At 42.2% G+C, this 20166-nt stretch overlaps 1 protein-coding gene across 1 annotated transcript in view; it reads right to left on the bottom strand.

Moving 5' to 3' along the window:
• Positions 1-20166, bottom strand: part of CABLES2 (Cdk5 and Abl enzyme substrate 2) — a gene marked incomplete in the record, with an annotated part of 260612 nt that overhangs the window by 192443 nt on the left and 48003 nt on the right. Inside the window, 2 exon segments of the mRNA XM_044090409.1 lie at positions 11364-11441; positions 15761-15853. Of these exon segments, the coding sequence (XP_043946344.1) occupies positions 11364-11441; positions 15761-15853 (171 nt within the window).

Raw genomic sequence — 20166 nt, 5'->3', positions numbered from 1 at the left:
TAATAGGAATGCGGAGGTAAACATCCTTCAAATCAAATCCAGGGAAGCCAGAAAAGCCTGGGGAAGCAAAAGAAAGAAATGGGTGTGAAAACAGGAGAGAGACATCTTGAAAGAAAGACCTTGAGAAAGGTGTTGAGATAGGACAGATCAAGAATGGGCTTCCAAGACCCCTCCTTCTTAGGAACCAGAAACGTCCTAGAATAAAACTGTTGAGACAGTGGAATGGGTGGTATGGCTCAGTGTTCCACCAGATCCTTTAGGAGCAGAAGAAAATGTGGAAGCTGGCAAACAGGAGGCTGAGAGAGACCAGAAAATGGAATAGGGGACTTCCAGGTCATAAAATAACAGTGTTGGATGATGGAGAGAAACCAGGCATCTCTGGTTATCTGTTGCCAAACAGGGAAGGAAAAGTTAGCCTGAGGTAAAGAAGAATCTGGCCAAGGGGGAGGGGAGGGGAGGCTGGATATCAAACAGGCAGATTTATCACGAAAAGGGGGTTTTTGGCCTGTAGAACTTGACTGGGTTTATCTGGGAAAATCTGCCGAGACGCCCTTGTACTTCTAAGCAAGCTGTCTACGCTGCATACAGACAAAAGAACATTTCAAAGGGCAGTTCTTCTGGAGCTTAGGTACAGAAGAAAAAAAATTTGCTTGGAGGTCCTGCATTACTTTCCCCTTACACTGCAGGGTTTTAAAAAAATCTGCAGCAGCAGCACCACCACACCAAAAATATTCTATTTGTCTAAAGGAGAAATAGAAAGTCTGGCCTTAATGCCCTCCAATAAAGCCTGCAGCCACAGCCAGGAATATCTCTTCATGACTGAGCCAGATACAGCTGCCCCAGAGTAGGCATCAGCTGCATCATATCTGCATTTAGTGGAATGGTGAGCTACGGGAGAGGGAGAAGAAAAACAGCAGAAGTCTGACATGCCAAATTTGGACAGAAAGTCAACCCCCCCCCAACTGGCAGAAAAGTTAGGACACCTCAAGTTATATGGGTCTGCAAATTAATGGCCCTAGAAGCCCAGGTAGCAGAAGTATGCACTTTCTTCCACATCTCTCTCTCTCTCTCTCCACAGCATGGCTGTCCTTGGCAGAAGGTTGGAAGAGGAAAGCAGTCTGGATGGCTTATCTGAGGTCATGGAAACTAACAGCAGGCTCAGAGGATGTACTTGTATACACACATTTATGATCCTTGGGTACTTCTGACTGGTTTCTTAGGGGCCAGAAGGTAAGAACCAGGAGCCTAACAAGAAGTTGTAAATGTGTAACAGAGAAGCTAAGGCTGGAGGGACTGCAGAATGTCTTTGGGTGAGACCATAATGAGTCTCTCATACCTCTGATACTTGGAGCAATCCCATTTAGTGTTCCATCATATGGAGCCTTGTATCCCCACAGGATAATTCCTCAAAAGAAGAATCAGGGAACAAATAATCTTCATCAGACCCAAAAACCAAAGGAGAATGCATTTTTGAGGAATATGCTAAGGATTCATCACTACATTCCAGCTCATCAGAAGAAGCCAAATCCCAAAGCCTCTTAGATGAGGTGGATGACCAGGGAGCAGCAGTAGGGACAGACAAACACCGTGGTGGTTTCAGAGTCATAAGAACATTAAACAGCCCTTGAAAAACATCCCGCCACTCTGTGAAGATCCTTAGCTACAGCAGCCACATGTTTGGTTTTCAGTTTCTTTTTAAGGGAACATCTGCCTTGACAAATCTAGAAGGTTCAGACTCCTGCCTGGATTCAATGACGGTACTAGACACCACTTCCATAACTAAAATCTGAGGAATCCCCTTATGTCCTTCAGATATAATCAGCAGCATTTCCACATCAACATCTGTACCAGACATGCACACAGCCCCAGTGTAGACAGCTCTGTGTCAGATGGAACTGGTGTCAGTATCAGCCAGTCTTTGGGTTCTTCATCCAACTTGAGAGAGGGATGTCTAGTGGCACAGTAACAGATTCAGAATGAGGTTTTTTAGCTTTTTTCTTAGAGGGAAGCTGAACTTTGGGGTGGGAGGATTTGGTCATGGTAACAGCTTCACACATTATTTTCTCTCCCTGTTTACGTAGAAAACCAAACAGCTGCTGAAATTCTTCGGGACAAAAGCCTGACAAACAGCACACACAGTATGGTCATGCACAGTACCTAAACAAAAAATGCACTTCTGGTCTATCTGAGGAATCTGCCTTCTACATATTTCCCCTTCCTGGATGACATGAATACAAACTACAAGGAGGAAAAATTAAAATTAACAACCTCAACGGGAAACTTATCTTTAGAGGGCTTGGTAGATAAACCAGCTCGGAGAGCAGAATACAGACTAAATTCAAAAGTAGCATTTGGATTGGTGGCAAAGTAGTTCTGAGGATTAGGCTTCTGTACATCACATATGTACCTTATGCCTTGCATGTAGTACATAGGTCCCACATATGATGATGGGAAAGGGTAAATGCTTTGGTATGCTGGTCAGACATTGGGATAGCCTACCAAGGATACATTAAGTATCAAGAAAGTACAGTTGTGGACACTTACCATAAATGTAGATGTTCAAGTGTATTCACTGTTGCAGTCATCACACTTGGGTTATCCCTGCCAGGGTAGCCCTCAGTCGCCCGAATACCAGAGGCTTAGTATTTCTGGTCGGTTGTTGTTGCTCCAGGACTAACGTCAGGTCATCAGTGGTATAAAATCAGGCAGCTAATGCCATTACATCAGTTTTTCTTGCCCTTTTTGGCCTCTGCCCACTGGTTTGGGGGAAGATAATGGGAACCCATTTGGGGATGGCAGAGTGTGGAAATAAAATTTGTATCCCTGGGACACAATGTTGAGGACCCAGCAGTCGCTGGTAATGGTGGCCCAGTTGTTTATGTGGAAGGAGAGTTTTCCTCCTAGGGGCAAGAGCAGGTGGGCAGAGGGAGGGGGTGGAAGTGTAAAGTCATTGTGAGTTCTTACCATAAGGGGGTGGGCTTTGCACTCCCTGGTTTTGAAGAGGAGGAACTCCATTGCTTATATCTGTGAATTCCCTGGGGCTGTTGTCTAGGGGGGCCTGCTTCCCCTGATTCTGGGCTGAGCTGGCCTGGAGGGGGCAGGAAAGGACCAGTGCTTGGAGGGGCAATGCTTATTGAACCTCGGTGGCTGAACCTGTAAGAAGTCTTTAACGGTCTGCATAGATTTAGCTTTTTCTTCCAACTTTTTTTTTCTGCCTTGGATCCAAATAAGTTGTCTTTGTGCAAGGGTGCATCCAATAATTTGGATTTGACATGATTTGGCAAGGGTTGTTCCTTAAGCCAAGCATGCCTTCTAAGGACAGAAATCAGTGACTGCTGGCCCTGCAAGATGCTTCTAGGGCATCAAAATCACATTGTATGGTGTGCTTAGTTACTTGACTTGCAGCATAAACTCATGTAATTCTATTTTTTTCACAAGCAGGGAAAGAAGAAATTCATTGTTTGAGGAGTTCCATGGTATGTTTCTATTTCAGCATATGGAACTGACAATTTAATGCTCTAATAGCAAGAACAGCAGAGGTGTATACCTTTTTACCCCATCTGTTTAATGCTCGGGAATCCCTGTCTGAGGGGGTTGGATTTTTAGTTGAAGTTGCTTTGATTCCTTTAGGTCCTTGAGAGAGGACCTTGGGGTCAGCAGAAGGATTTTTGAAAAGAAATTTGAGAGAGTCAGGGACTCCATAGTACCTGTCAGGTTTCCTGGGAGCAGGAGGGAGGGTGTCAGGGGTCAGACTGGTTTCCATAAAAACATCAACCACAACATCCAGGACAGGAGGGATGGCCAGAGGTCTGTGCTGTCGAAGATCTAACAATTCAGAGTCTCTTTTTTGACTGAGGATAGTCCTGACATTCCCATTGGAAATGCTCCCTTAAAGTATGTAGGGTTTCCCTAAAGGAAAAGTCCTCGGGTGGAGAGGCTGAAGGGATGGATTCCTCTGCATCAGAATCCTCATAAGCAGAGAGGGGTTGCATACCTTCATACTCAGATGCAGAGTCAAAGTCCTGTTCAGATAAAACTACTGGAGACAAGTCTCTTTCTTTTGGAAGGGGTAGCTTGGCTTCCTCCGATAAGCATAAGGTCTTCCGCCATTTTAAGCATTTGAGACTGACGCAAGGAAGCAGGTGCCTGAGCTTGGGTCTTTTTTTGGGTGTGATTCATACCCTGGGCCTTAGAAACCCATTAGTTTTCGAAAGAACTGTAGACTCAAAAGAAGTTTGTCTGTGTGACGTAACGGTAGTGCAAAGTACTTCCTTGGGAGCCGGTGCCTGCTCAGCAGCTCCAGACCCATCCAAGGTAGAGACATCCGCAGAACCCTTAGTCGAAGAAAAGTCTCGTGGCATACCGGACTCCAAAAGGCTCTCAGTAGCGGCCTGCAAATCCACAGAAGCGGGCATCAGGGGCTACAAAAGCACCTCATCGAGGACCGGAGAACTGATGACTAGCTTAACGAAAGCATCATCAGCAGTTTTGGACCTGTGCGGTCTGTCTCTGTCTTTATCCTTACATTTTTTGGAAGATCAGTTGTCGGATGGCTTACTGAAGCCATATTGGAATTCAAGGATTGAGAGCGAAAATATCTAGCTACAGTAAGGGCCCAACGATGTATACTTCTGGCATTGAACAAAGCACAAAAGCGACAGCAGGGGACATCGTGGTCTGGGCCTAAACAAGTGATACAGTAAGAATGAAAGTCTCTGTGTGGTACTTGCTTTCCACAGGCGAGACAATTGTTAACATTTTCTGACATTGGTTAGAGCAAAAAAAAGGATACCCAATGAAGTACTTGGCTTTAGAAAACTTCAATTCGGAAACGAAAAACTCGGGTAGCGGCCGACCAGCACTCATGTGACCTGCTTCTGCTTCAGGCTCTTCAGCAATAAAGATGGATGAAATGGCGTCAGCTGCCTGATTTTTATACCACTGATGACCTGAAGTCAGTCCTGGAGTGCCAGCAACCAACGCAGAAATACTAAGCCACTGGTATTCGGGCCGACTGAGGGCAACCCTGGCAGGGATAACCCAAGTGTGATGACTGCAACAGTGAAACACGAAGAACATCACTGCAGACATCTATTTGATAACCCATACCTTGCTTGTAGAAAACTACGACCATTCCTACAATCCTCCCAAATCAGCATGACAAAGTTTTACAATCCATAAAACACGTGACCACATCCAAACATTTCTCTAGTCCCTGCCTTGCAAAACAAGTGAAAATGTTAAAGTCTTCCTCCTGCATCCACATTCCATTTAATGAGACATACCAGGACACGAAAGTCAAAACAAACCAGTGCACATACAAGAAGAGCAACAGCAGGCTGGGGTCCTTGGAGAGAGAGGAATTGCACTGACAGCTGCTTGTACATTTAACTTCTGACACTGTTACACAAAGCTCATTCAACTATTTCTAAGGAATTGTGAACTGGCGATGTGGTGTTGAAGGATAAAGCCCTAACTATGCAGCAGGTGACCCAGGACAGATTAAAAGCTTACCGGATAAGTCATTAATCACCTAAGCCAAGGACTGTAGGTTCTAGAACACAAGTGACCAAGCCTACAGTGGCGGACATATTGCTCGTTTTGTTGCAGTGTGCTCTATGGCATACTCAGCCCATACAACACAGTATTCCTAAAGCAATGAGCACTAAAATAAAAGAAATTAAGTCCTGAATGCTTCAGATGATAGATGTGAATCACCAGCAGCCCCTGGCAGTGCACTAGAAACTCCATTATGTAAAGGAAAATCATGTTATGCAGGACTCGACAAGTTAAAATATCTGGGAGGGGTATTAGTAACTCCTTTATGTAGGTGAGAACTGATACTGCAAATGGAGGTTAACTACACTGGCAGCCAGTTCATACAAGACCATACATGGCAAACTGAAATGCTGGTTAAGCATCTGTGCTGAGGCATTCTGCCCTGACTTGTCATAGTGAAGAGCATGGCAATAGTCCAAACACACTCAGACCCTGAATTCAGTACTACACACAGAGCATCAGGTGGAATAAGACTTTTGATTTGGCTGACATTCTGAGATGTCAGTAGCTGTCAATGACCCAGCCTGCAGGTTAAAGGGCTTGTGAGGGAAGCTGAAAAGCTTCAGTCCGATACAGATGGACCTTATCTCTACCCATTGAACTGGTTCTGGAACCAGACACGCAGCCAGGTAGGACTTTACACCTACTCTGCATTTGCCCCACAGGAGAGGCAAAAAGTGGGTAGGGATTACATACTCACAGAAAAAAACACAATCACTATAAAAACAATGAGAGCTATATTCATGGAAGAAAGAAAAAGCTTACAAAAACTTACACTTGTCATTTGTTTTCAGTTTATGATTTTTTTTATTATTGTTTTGCTTCGCTTCTTAAACTACCGCTTTTTTTTTAAACATCTGAGGTCTGCAGATATATTGCAGAGACAGAGGATTGTCCCTTCCCCATGACTGTGTGACTGTATAGTCAGTATATTTAAGTAATAAGGGTTGAGCTAGGACGGGGTATATTTAAGTAATAAGGAGGGATCTAGGACTGGGGAGGGTGCAAGGGTTTGACCCACTGAGAACACTTATTTCCCCCCCTTGAATGTAATGTATTTCAATGGTAGTGGTTTAAATGAATCTGCCCTAAATTAAATGTCATAAGTCTGACGGGTGAGAGAATGCACATAAATCCAAAGCCAAGCAAAATACACCACGCACAAGAGTTTGCGCTAGTAAAAGAGTGAAAGTTAACATAACCACATTAAAAAAATGGAAAACTCTGTGCACATTCAACTAAACAACCAAACTATGTGGCCTTCTTGGAGACCATGGTAGTGAGACTCAAGACTGTACCACCTAGTGACTTTATAGTTTTACTGAAAGAGATCAGCTGTGATGGCTTACTGGTTAACTGCTGTGACTATATAGTGTACAGGGTCCTGGGTTCAAGACCTGCAAGGGATGTTTATTTTTTTTTAATCATAGCCTCACCTCAGGCTTTGTGCCCACTGAGTGGCGCACAGCGACAGTTATCCCACTCCACAAGGGGGATCCACCTTGGATCCCGGGAACTATCGTCCCATCAGTCTGACAAGCCTGATCTGCAAGGCCATGGAACGCATTATTATGGAACTTAAAGACATTGGCAACCTTCAAACACTGGACCCCACCCAGTTTGGGTTCGTTAAGGGCCGAAAGTGTCTCCAGAGCCGTGGATGAGGGTAAGGTGGTCCACACCGCCTATCTGGACCTCGCCATGGCCTTCGACACCATCCCCCACTCTGGAATCATAGATAAACTTACTAAGCTGGGCATAAATCCCTACGTCACTCGATGGATTGCCAACTGGCTTACTGACAAAACCCACACTGTAAAAGTAGCCAACTCCAAATCCAGCTCCAGACAAGTGACAAGTGGAGTACCTCAGGGTTCAGTCCTGGGACCACTCTTGATTGGCATCTACTTCTCTGAAGTACAGGCCAACACTAAGGGACTCTGGCTAACAAAGTTTGCAGATGACTGCAAACTGGGAGCCATTATTGAATCCCCAAATGGATGTGGATATTCTACAAAAGGACCTTACAGAAACAGATGCTTGGTGCCAGAGCCATGGGCTCAAGCTCAATGCCAAGAAGTGTATAGTTAATTCCCTTTGGGAAAAACGTGTACCCATGAATTCCCACATAGGTGGCAGTACACTAAAGTGTGATAACAGACTTAGGAATACAGGCGAACAGTGGTCTCACCTTCGATAAACCACATCACCCCAACAGTCAGAAAATCCTTCTATGTTGCACACCCCAACAGTCAGAAAATCCTTCTATGTTGCACACCTCATCACTAAGGGCTTTTCATCCAAAAAAGGAGGCCATTGTCCCAATGTACTCATTCCACATTAGACCCATCATAGGAGTACAATGCCCCATTTGGTATGTACCTCACAAGACCTCTGCAACAACTGGAATGGCCACAGAAACACCTCACTAAAAGAATCACAGGCCTAAAGCAAATGCCCTACGCTTACAGGCTAAAAAAACTCCAGCTATACTCTTGTCGCATATCGTCTACTCAGAGGCGATCTCTGCTTAACATACAAGGCCATGTCAAATCCAGAGCTGTTGGGACATGCTACACAAAGAAATCCCAATCCATCAGAGCCCACACACTCCAGGGACCTAAACCTTATCACAATGAACAAAACATGCTGGAGGGATAGGTTCCTGACCCAGAGACTCCCCATACTCTATTCTGGAATAGACTGCCCATACATGTCAAGCAGAGCACTTCCTTGGCCCTCTTCAAAAGGAACCTTGATGACTTGGATGGGAGATAGGAAATTTACCCCAAGGATCATGTCAGTCGCCCTGCTAGACAGGGGTCACAGGAAGTAAATATTGTGGGAAGAAATAGCCAGGGAATTGTTATGGCTAGGCTTCTACAGGCCCTAGGGCAGATAGCCTAGTACCAACTATGAACCTATAACTGCATAAAGGAACAAAGGAGAAAAGCAAGAGGGCCAGAATTGGGAGGGAACAGCCTTGCTGATCTGAACCAGAGGGCTGAATGTTAAATTTGCACATAAAACACTGCTCAAAACCAAAGCCGCTCACACCTGTACCACAGCAACACAAGCCAAAGGCTGATGACAGACTTGTCCCCAGACAGGAGGCTATGCTCTGCATATCTGGATAAACAGAGGTACTGAAATGTGAAATAATTGCACTCTTTAGCAGTAAAGAGATCCTAGGAATGCCTAGGAGAAGCTTTTTTGTTTGAACAAGTCTAAATACCAACTGCAGTAGACACTCTCCCAAAAATGGGTTATGTGGATTCCAAATGCACTATTTATGATGTATGAAATACCTGGAAAAATGAAGAAAAAAAACTTTTATGAAGCAGTTTTAAAAAAAATACTGGCAGCCAAACCCCAAACAGTAGTAAAGAGATGGAGGCAACATAAGTGAAGGGCCCATTTTAAGTAGGTATTTCCAGCAAACATTAGCTCACAGCAGCTCAAGGGCATTCAAAAACCAAACCAATCTTCTAGTTTGAGACAAGCACTATAAACAGAATGAATCTTCAGCAACCAACATCCAAAAAGATTGAATGAATACCCTAAACTTTACCCAGGACCTAGGACAGTATTACATTATCTCATTTATTCACATACATTTCCTAATCAAGGAAATCAGTCTGCAATAAAGCATCCTTTTAGAGACCATTTACATCTTAACTGACACAAACCTAACCTTGCTAACAAGTTTCATATTGCCCTTAAAACATTTTAAGAATAATTCCGTGCAATAGCGCCAACAACACAAAAGATGCTCACATTTCTATTTAATTCAGATAACCTGTTAGAGATAACTTGGAATAACTTTAGTTAAATCTTCCAGCTCTGTTGATATGCTAAATCTAAATTCACATACAACCTACCACAAAAGTGCTTCAAACAAGATATTTGTTGACCCACCTAATTAATACCAGAGGCCTACTAATTTCTCTCAGCCCTTCAAAGTTTGTTTGTAAGAAAAATGCCAGCGCTCACTATATTAGTTGTCATGCAACAATGCACGTCTCCTGTTGCTCAACACCTTTTGATTTTTGGAATCTTTAACTTGTGTGTGTATTACTATTGGTCATGTTTTGCACTACGTACCTGGCACGTGTGTGGGCCTGTACTACCAATCACGTTCTGCATTTGGTTGTAGTTCACAGCTGACAAAATGTCTGCTTTATACTAGTTTATTCACTTGGTTAATCATTTAAATATCACATTCAAAGTCACATGCCCTGATGTTCCTCTACCACCTGCCTGTCAAAAAACTGTCCTCGCTGCCAAATTAGAATTTTCAAGGTAAGCCACATTTCCCCATCTTTCTTCAGGCAGTAAAATGCAACGCTTCAGATTCTGAGGATTTTCACCTAAACACTTTTTTCTCAACTCCACAAAAAGTGAAAAAACTAATTTGACTCGAAATCCCTTGCCCTCCCCGAAACAGTCAACATTCTCACTTTTTTCTACACTGCTCTTCCACTGTAATTCCCCCCCTCCTTTCTCAGAAGGTGACCATATTCAGAATCTAGTTTAATTACATTCATCTTTGCTCGTTTGTTAATGACATATATACAAACACTGACAGGCTGCTCTTCATATCATCTCTGTTGCTAAGCAGCAGCCTACATGCATGATTAAAAATTCAGTGGTTAAATGTACTGCGATCAGACAGGATGCTAACTTAAACAGCAGTGAAACATTAAGTTTCATGCAATTTACATTCTCTACAGTTTCAAAATACTAATATGTAAACACATACACACTATATATCTGCAATAAGAAAATTTAAATAACTTGCTAAAACCTATATATTCCATAAACCTGTAACATTAACTGCTACTAAAACCATCACCATCCAGTGTGTTAGTATATTAGTATATACCCGAATCACCTCCTTCGTGAGCAACACCACTTACATGCTTTCATGTCTTACAATGCTGTTTCAATATCTACCCCGGGGTAGCTACTTTCATGTCTTACAGTGCTGTTTCAATATCTACCCCGAGGTAGCTACTTTCATGTCTTACAATGTTGTTTCAATATCTACCCCGGGGTAGCTACTTTCATGTCTTACAATGCTGTTTCAATATCTACCCCGGGGTAGCTACTTTCATGTCTTACAATGCTGTTTCAATATCTACCCTGGGGTAGCTACTTTCATGTCTTACAATGCTGTTTCAATATCTACCCCAGGGTAGCTAATGACCATCAAGTACACAACTGCTCTAAGCAGTGAATCATTACCAAAGCAGGGAGTCAGAGTGGTTCCCAATCTCAAGTGCAAGACCCTCTACTGCAACTTCCAACACATAACATACAAAGAAAATAGTGCAACTGTGACATAATGACACTACACTATTCATATGCAGCAGTCTGCACGGATGTGCGTGCACAATGACCAACAAAGTGGCAAAACTCTCGCCAACTGGAGGTAGTCTTAACAGGTCTGGAAAGACGCACGTAATGCTGCTGATCTGCTATCTGGCTTCTCAGGAAGAGCACTGAATGCATGAAAGCACAAGGGTACCTGCAGCATGTGTGTGACTATGCTGATAAAAGCTCTCCCAGCATGCAGTAGACTGCTTGGTCCATCTACAGTTTGCACAGACTGCTGCAAACCAGGTGTTTGCTGAAGTGCTGATAAAGGAAGGTAGGGGATATAAACCTGGGTCATGGGAAACAAACAAGTAAATATCTCTACCTAAAGCTTACAGCAATAAAGGAAAATACACAGGCTGCAGAAAATACATGAAAACAATTCAATGTTAATCCAAAAACAACTCAAATGTTAATCCACTCACTTGTTCTGTACTTGTTGTCCATAAGGCAGTACAGAAAAAGCTGCACAAAGAGACCGTTTGGCACAGATGAGAACAATTCTGAAAAATATCAAAGAAAGTAAAAAGTCAATATTTAGAAAACAGTCTAGTAGGAATGCACTCTGACCATGATAACTCTGCAAAAAACATGTCAGACTTTGCTTTCCTATCTGCAACAAAAGCATGTTATTTTGAAATTTTCAGGTCACATTTACATTTTTTTTTTTATATAATACCATGGAGAACAGGGGGCATCAAAAAAGTTTTAGACCAAATAAACAAGGAAATGACTTGCTAATTCAACATTTTTGGCAAAAGGCCATGACCAGCTTTCATTTTTAAACACATTTACACAGGAAAATGTGTTTCGTCACAGTGAAAGGCAACAAAATCCTCATTAAAGGACAAAGTTCTTTACCACTCCCAAATGCTAAGAGGCAGTTTAACAAACAGTGCCTGTATAGAGAGCAGCAAACCGCACTGGACAGCTTGACTTGTATAAAATGCACAATACAGCTCTCACATCTACAACGGCCTAAAATACAAGTCCGCTGGACCCAGGTCCTTCTCAGGGAATCTACCAAAATACTGCAAGCTTGCAATAGACAGGGCAGCTATTCTGTCCTTTGTGGAGTGACATGAGGAGGGTGCAGGACAAACTGACAGCCAATGATCTTGGGCAGGATTAAAAGCAATATAGTACAAGAAGTGAGAAAGTGTATAATGGAAATACCAAGGATTCTGTTAATAAACTTGTACAGAAGGAATGCTGAAAATACAAACCAAAGATAAGAACCATAACTGCTCATTTAGCAGAGAACAGACTTGAAAAAAATGACTAGTCAAACCTGAACAAAAGTATATTTGACCCTTATGGAATGCAGGATTGGGGAAAGTCAGGAAAGGAGAAAGTGTCTTGCAATACTCATCCTCCATTTATCTGAACATGTAAGTTAACTATAATAGGCCTCTGCTCTCCAGACACTCTGAGCTGAATAGAGAGAGAGTACTGGAGAATGAAAGAATGAATACTCCACATGTGCACTCATCAGTATGGAAATCACTTAGCAATAGGTATAGGTTAGGAAATCCGTGAAAGACATTCCTAAACTGGCACATTCTTGAATGCTACCTTGGAAAGGGTGCCCACAGAGTATATTACAAGTACTCATCAACTACCTGAGAGGAAGAATTCTTCAGTCATGGGAACCATTTAGTGACCTCTCTTAATACTCCCAGTTTGGCACTTTTTTTTTTTTTTTAATTTTACTCACCATCAATACAAGATGTCTGTCATATGGCCCCCTGCACTGCATGTCACAGCAGACATCTGTCAGTACATTTGCTGTGATAATGTCGATAATGTGAGATCAACCAAATCAGTGCTCACTATATGGACTCATATTTCTAAATGTCAAAAGTAGAAAACTAAAAATATTTTTGAACGTATGTATTTCTAATTGTTCAGTCACTTTAAAGACCAACTATCCTGCCTATTAATCTGGTCTTACAATGGCATATTTTGTACAACTGTTGCATCAAATACAGTGCAACGATGCTGAACTGGAACAATAAGTGCGCTATTTTATCAAAATGTAGCTTTTAACACTTGCACACTTACAGCTCATTAGAAGCTTAAATAACGGGCATTTTAAAGCCAAGAAACTAGTGTTCTAATGTATATAAATAAAAAGAGGCAATTAATAGCCTTGATCAGGACAATAATGTATTATGACAATTGAGAACATACTAGAAGCCGCAGTAAATGTTTTCCAGGCCCAAAATGGTCACAGTAATACCAGGTGGTACGTACACCCCATTTTCTCAGAAGCAGAGCTATGCTACGAATTTACCACAGTCACAGTAACACCAGGGTAACACACACACTGTGGTATGTGCACCCCATTTTCTCATAAACAGAGCTATGCTATGAATTTACCAATGTTAACATGTACATGTATGACAGTCCAGAAAGCATTCCAAGTAATTTAACTGTTTATCATGGTTATGACTGGACATTACTTCATTACTCAAGGAGAACATAAAACATGACCCTGTTACCATCCCTTCAGCTTAACCAGAATCATGGCCAAATGTTTTGAACCAATAATGCTGAAACTTTTTAACAGCTCTTTTTAAAGTGCAACAGGCACAGGCTTTTGTTGCACTGAGACTTTGCCTCAAACGTTTTTTTTTTTAAGTCAGTAAGGCTGATGCAGGATTTAGTATTATTACACCCCATGTGGATTTAGCTAAAGCCTTCAATACGATTCCACATGATAAACATGAAAATATTTAAATCCTTTATCAACCTACTTTTTAACAAAGCGGGTTAGCGAATGCTTAGCTAATCTAACATATGGTTTCTGCAAGAGATTTTTCTTTGTGATGGAAAACTAATGGAGGGAGAGACAGTTCGGTCTTCAAAACCTTTTTTTTATTTATCATTGCTTTCTGCTGACTAAACTGCTGGCTATGCAAGCTTGCAGACAACTGCTAACCTGGTGCTATAACCTTCATTCTATGGACTTTATGGGTTGCCCTAAACTTCTTTAATAACTGGTACACCAGCAACAGGCTTAATATAAATGTTCACAAGCCAAAAGTAATCTGAAATACGAAATATATTTTAGGTTTACTGTTAAATTGCCCAAATGTAAGGCAGACATAGATGCTTGTGATCAGTGTTCTCTCAATTCTATTAAGAGATCAGTTACTGAAAATGCTAACTAAAACCAAAAATACTTCCGCCATGGGACCTGAAAATTTGCCTAGTTGCTTAATTAAATGTTAAACTTGACCTTGCAAACAGCCCTCAAACTGACTTGCATTTAGCTACTGGTCTTGTCCCTGATCAGTGGTGCACAGCAGTTGTGATGCCCTCCATATGGGTGGCCTTACAACTGACCCGGGTAATTACAGACCTACCAGCCTTGTAAGTGCACCTGCAAGTCATGGAACATACTACAACTGACCTCATAAAATGCAACATCAAGAATCTTGTTAGACTGGTCTTCCAAGAGACTGGTTTTGGGAAGGGTAGGTCCTCTCCATCTAACCTGGCAAATTTCTTAAAGGCTTATGGAAGCTGTAGAAGGTAGCCATGCTGTTAATGTAGCATCTCCTGACCTGGCCAAAGCCTTTGACACCATTCCCCATGCGGATATTGTAGAAAAGCAAAACAATTTCTGAACGCATATGTGGTAAGGTGGACAACAAACTGGCGGAAAGGCAGAGCCACACTGTGTGAGCTGCAGGTGCCTCATCAGGAAGTATGAAAGTGACCAGTTGTCTCTCTCAGACCTTGGTGATGGGATCTTTCTGTTTTAGTATTCACTTCTCAGATTTCCAAGTAGAGACCCAAGAGCACTGGATAGCAAGGTTTGTAGAAGACTACAAACTAGGGGGTATTTGTTAAGTCACCTTATGACACCCAAACCCTCCTGCTGCATTAGTGACACTTGAAATGTGGGCGAGCCACCCAAAGCAAGAAGCCTGGCATGCATAATTATGAAAGTGATGTGCCTCTTGGCCGGATTTGGCATATGTAGTACCATGGGTTCGATCGCAGAACCAGCCACTATGCAGCATGCAACCCGATGGACAAGGGAGTTAGGAAAATCAACAATATTCAAAGACTGTCCTGCTCTCCAGCAATTGACTCCCAACTCCAAAAAGGGAAATAAATGGGCCAATAACGCTCCCAGTTAGGAAATGAATGTAATAGAGGGGTCTCACATGGACCCATGAAGCCTGGCTCTTTCCCCAATGGAGGAGAGAACAGGAAATCGTGTGCAGGTAGGAGAAGCCATTTGGCCTATTCTGCACACCTTACACAAAAGCAAGCAATTGGTCAGAAATGATTTCAGCTTATCATGGTGGAAAGGAACCAGTAAAGAGGTGGTTCTGTGGGGCAATGTGGAAAATAGGAGTTAGGCTGCAAGTTAAAGTTCTGCCAGCAAAGAGACCTTAACACCTGCTGTAAAAAATGAAGGGTTACAAAACACGGACCTCTTATCAGATCAGACATTACAACGTAACACATGGGTAACCTTCCCCAAACATGATAAAAAGAAACAAGTTCTAGTAAGTTCTTCAAACCAAAACACTACCACAACAACTGACTTTTAGGCACAGTCCAGGACCATCACCATGTGTGGGAAAGGTAAAGGTAACGGATCATAAGGTTAGACACACTGATCAAAACAGGATACCACAAAACTAGAAAGCAAGCTGAAAACAGGTGCTCATAATTAACTTTTCAGGAAAAGAAACCAGATCTTTATTATTATGTAAACTGCAAATAATCTGATAATGAAAGAATACTGAAGAAACGCTACAGTTTCTATTTTAGAACAATGTTACTCCTGTTGTTTTACCTGCTATTTTTTGTATCATACTGTCTCATATTCCTGATAAAATGAACTTTCTTCAAGTGTTTTTTCTTAGGTGATCCGGAAATATGTCTAGGTCTAAAAATGTAAAAGAATAAGATTACTGGTAAAAAATTTAATTGTCCATAACTTTGCACAAACAAGAAACCTGCACATGTACGCAGATAGTGTATTTAAACATGATTCATCATAAAAACCTTCACAGGCATTTGTGTGCACACATTTCTATCCAACACACTGTTCTATTACTCAGGTCAAGTAAGAAATTCAGAACTACAAATTTCCACAGTATAATGTATAAAACTGCAACATCTACTCTCTCACAAGAGATAATGAAGTTGGTGGCTGGGACAACGCTTTTAAATGGAACTTCACTTCTATCCATTCATCCATCCATCCTCCCTCAACACTTCTATCCATTCATCCATCCATCCTCCCTCAACCAGTTCTGCTTTAACAAAAGAAGCTGAGAATATTTCAGTCATCCCATACCAGCGTTTGCAATATAAGGTCAGGAGGAGGTCCAGAAAGCATACTTCCTTCTGGAACCTCGGTAGATAGTCTTCAAGCCCTCCTGAGTGCATTTCTTTGTGGATTATTTGCCCTTGTGCTGTATCAGAAAGTTTTGTACAAGTACATTTAGACTTCTCATGCTTGAGGAGGCAAATAATAAAGGAAGGAAAAAAGTTTCAATTCAGTAAACTGGATTAGCTCCTGTTGGGTTTTCAATGCAAAATTGTTCTAGTTAGTCCTTAACCATCTTATCACTCTTGGACAAGAGCCAAAACCCAACCCAAGACTTGCCCCTTCCATCCCACCCTCAAATCACACTGCTAATTAGCTCAGTCTGTACTTCGACAGCATCAACATTTGTACTTGGTGTGTGAGAAATCATCTACTACAGTAAGGGTGCTACACAACATCTGACTTTATAGTGCGTTTCCTGCACTATGCACAAGTTAAAGTTGAGATTAATTTTTGCATCTGGTCTCAAGAATACTTCAGAACTATAGCATTTATTGTGCTCTTCTATGAAAGTTCTGATCAACAAATTTAATAAACATGGTTAAGTGCAAAACATGGCAGAAGAGAACTAATGTTCATTTACACAGCTGAGTGTTGTCTACACGGACTTCAGACAATTCTGTTGCTACAGGGATGATATTTATCACACCAACATTTCAGCAAAATTCAAAACAAAGCAAAAAAACCTCAACCCCATATATAAAACACAACACTGAAAGAAACAAACAGACTCCTCAATCCTTTTAGCAATACATATTAAGAGACTCACGTTTACCCTCCATCTCATCCCTCAAGCATCAAGCATTTCACATTTTTTTTGTGTGTGTGGGGGGGGGGGGGGGGGATTGCCCCAGGCCAACAAACTCATATATGCCTACGTAAGGTTACATCATCAGGTAAAGATGGAACAACCCCACACTAAACAAATATACTTCAAGATCAAACTGCTGCATTACTACTTAGAAGTACACTTAAAACTATTTACAGCAGGCTGCGTGGGACACGCAGGAACCACGGCCCAGTGTCTCGCAGCAGGCTGCGTGGGACACGCTGGAATACGGCCCAGTGTCTCACAGCAGGCTGCGTGGGACACGCTGGAACACGGCCCAGTGTCTCTCAGCAGGCTGCGTGGGACACGCTGGAACACGGCCCAGTGTCTCTCAGCAGGCTGCGTGGGACACGCTGGAACACAGCCCAGTGTCTCACAGCAGGCTACGTGGGACACGCTGGAACATGGCCCACTGTTTCACCAGAATCCCACTACTCTATCTCGTCTCAATAACAGAGAATAATGAAGGGACATAATTCATATGACGACAGACAGTGAAGGCATATATTCAGATTCATGCCTTTACAGCACTTGTAAAAGAATAAATATGACTATTACCACATCATTCATTTAAGACTCGAGTCATGACATCTTTTGTTCTGACACTACTGATAAGGTTCTAATGTCACCAGGTATTAAGGCTCAGCCTAGGTGAAATGCTATTGCATCACTATTCTCTAACTCAACTAAAAAAGACAATATAAACCACAGTAGAGATATATATATATATATAAATAAACACACACACAAGTTAGGAAAATGTAAGCTATCACCCACAATCCAGTGGTGTTCCAATTATCTGGAATGTAGGAAGCAAGTAATAGTATGGAAGATTATATCCCCAAAAAACAGCACCACACTACCTTATGAATTCTTGCTGTATATTCCTTTTTCTATTCGCCCGTGAACATTAATATCCTACGTCACTGTACTGATGTTATGTTATTGCAGTATGCAGATCAATCGAATCATGCACTGCTCCAATTTTTGTCTATGGTTGAGGCTGAAGTGGTACTGGCACCTTCCACACACAAGCTCTCATCTCCCATGCTTGCTGACCATCAAGTCCTCTCCCTACAGGGACTCCCATTCATTCACCTACTTACCAGCTGAAGAGAATCATGGGGTGAGACTGAAAGCTCTGCACCATTTATTCAGTGTCCTACAGACTCCTTAGGGGCAGTATGTGCTTTGCCTTACAAGCACAAAGGGATCCAGTGGTCCAAGACCTCTTATCTCCACAAATCAAACAGAGCCACTAGCACTAGAACCAAAGATCTAAACTTGTCTCAACAAATAAAATACAGTGGAAATTATGCATTGCTTACCCCTTTCTCTGAAACAAAATTTCCACTTATCTAACCAATATCTTCCTTCAAAAAGGGTCAGACAGCTAGATGTTTATCTACAGATTCACCTCTGGTACGACTAGTCTGTTAATCCTTGGAGGATGAGGTAAGGTCCAAGGGAGAGGGGAAGCACTGGCAAGGAGTAAATGGCCACAGGGTCCTGTTGCCTTGTATTTTCTAGGATGACTAAATCACCCAAGAACATAGAAGCAGCCAATATGTACTTAACCCATATATTCTTAGGCTTATCTTCTTCTTTCAGCTTTTTCCCAGTTAGGAGTCGCCACAGCGGATCACCTGTCCGCTCAGGATTGGCAGTGGAGTTTTACAGTGTCGAATTGCCAGCACAGCACCCAACCTTCCACAGAAGGTGCACGCACTCACACCTAGGGCCAATTTAAGAGTGTCCAATCCACCTGCAGCATGTCTTTGGGAAGTGGGAGGAAACCACAGCACCCAGAGGAAACCCACACAACCACAGGGAGGACATGCAGACTCCGCACAGAAGGCACCCCAGCAGAGGATCAAACCGGAGAACCTCTTGCTGTGAGGTGGCAACACTAACCACTGCACCACCGTGACCGGCTTACATATTCTTGGGCTTATATGCTACAAAAATTCCACCCAGCCTTCATGCTCCATTACTGTTCAGTATGGAACAAAGAACAGATAGTTCATCCTGCACGTCCTTGCCACCACTATCGAACTAAACGGCTAGTGATTACTCTGTCATGAATTAAACCGACTGGTGGAATACAATTTAGACTTGCAAAGAACTTCAAATTTTCAGATGTCCAACCATTCCATATATAACAGAACAGAAAATGCCTACACAGCCATTGACTTCAAGGTCCGACCTTGTTCCAACACCAACTTGTCAAAGTGAAGAAAATCTTCATAAAACTATTTATAATAATTGTTGGAAAAATAAAAGCCAAGAGAAATCAAATGTTCAAAATAGATTTAAATGCTGTGTTTGATGACAGACCCAAATGTAGTGTTGCGAATCAGCTGCTTATATGTGGGACAGGATGTAGAGGAGGGTTCCCCTGCCTTTGAGGTTACATGGAGGTTCTGACAATGCATTCCACAGATCATTAACCTAACAGTGGTGCTTTGTTTATGAACACAATCTCACTCACCAATCCATGTATACTGTGTTATGTCTCAGGGCTCCAAATGAAAAGCAATAATCAAACTGGAACATGAAATCAAACAGCCTTGTGCATTGTCCATACCCTTCATTAATGCACAAGTACTACCAGGCTAGCCACTTTGGAAGTCAAAAATGTAGAATTCTAGAGTGTTTCCTGCCTTTATGCAGATTCAAATGGGCCACTTGAGGTGAAAGAGAAACATGCAGTCTGGCCCCTGTAATGCCTTTCCATACTCTTAAAAGTACTTGTTCTTTTTCAAACAATATACATCTTAACCTTCCATCACATATAACCTTTAAGTTAGAGTGTCTTTTAATCAATGCTCAATTTCCTTTTTGTTCTTCCACCATGTGTGTGTGGAAGTATTCATTTCTACTGGAGGGGGGAGCACTATGGCTTCACAATGATGTGGAAGTATTCATTTCTACTGGAGGGGGGAGCACTGTGGCTTCACAATAAGGATTGCAAGCCCCTCCTCATTCCAGGGTTGAGGGTTAGACTATTAGTAAATTCTCTCACTTCTGGGATGCC

The sequence above is a fragment of the Protopterus annectens genome, chromosome 12.part0 (genome assembly GCF_019279795.1).
Source record: "Protopterus annectens isolate FY-2018-M chromosome 12.part0, PAN1.0, whole genome shotgun sequence".
Classification (NCBI taxonomy): Eukaryota; Metazoa; Chordata; order Ceratodontiformes; family Protopteridae; genus Protopterus; species Protopterus annectens.
The sequence above is the reverse complement of the archived record's forward strand: the minus strand, read 5'-3'. Positions and strand labels throughout refer to the sequence as shown.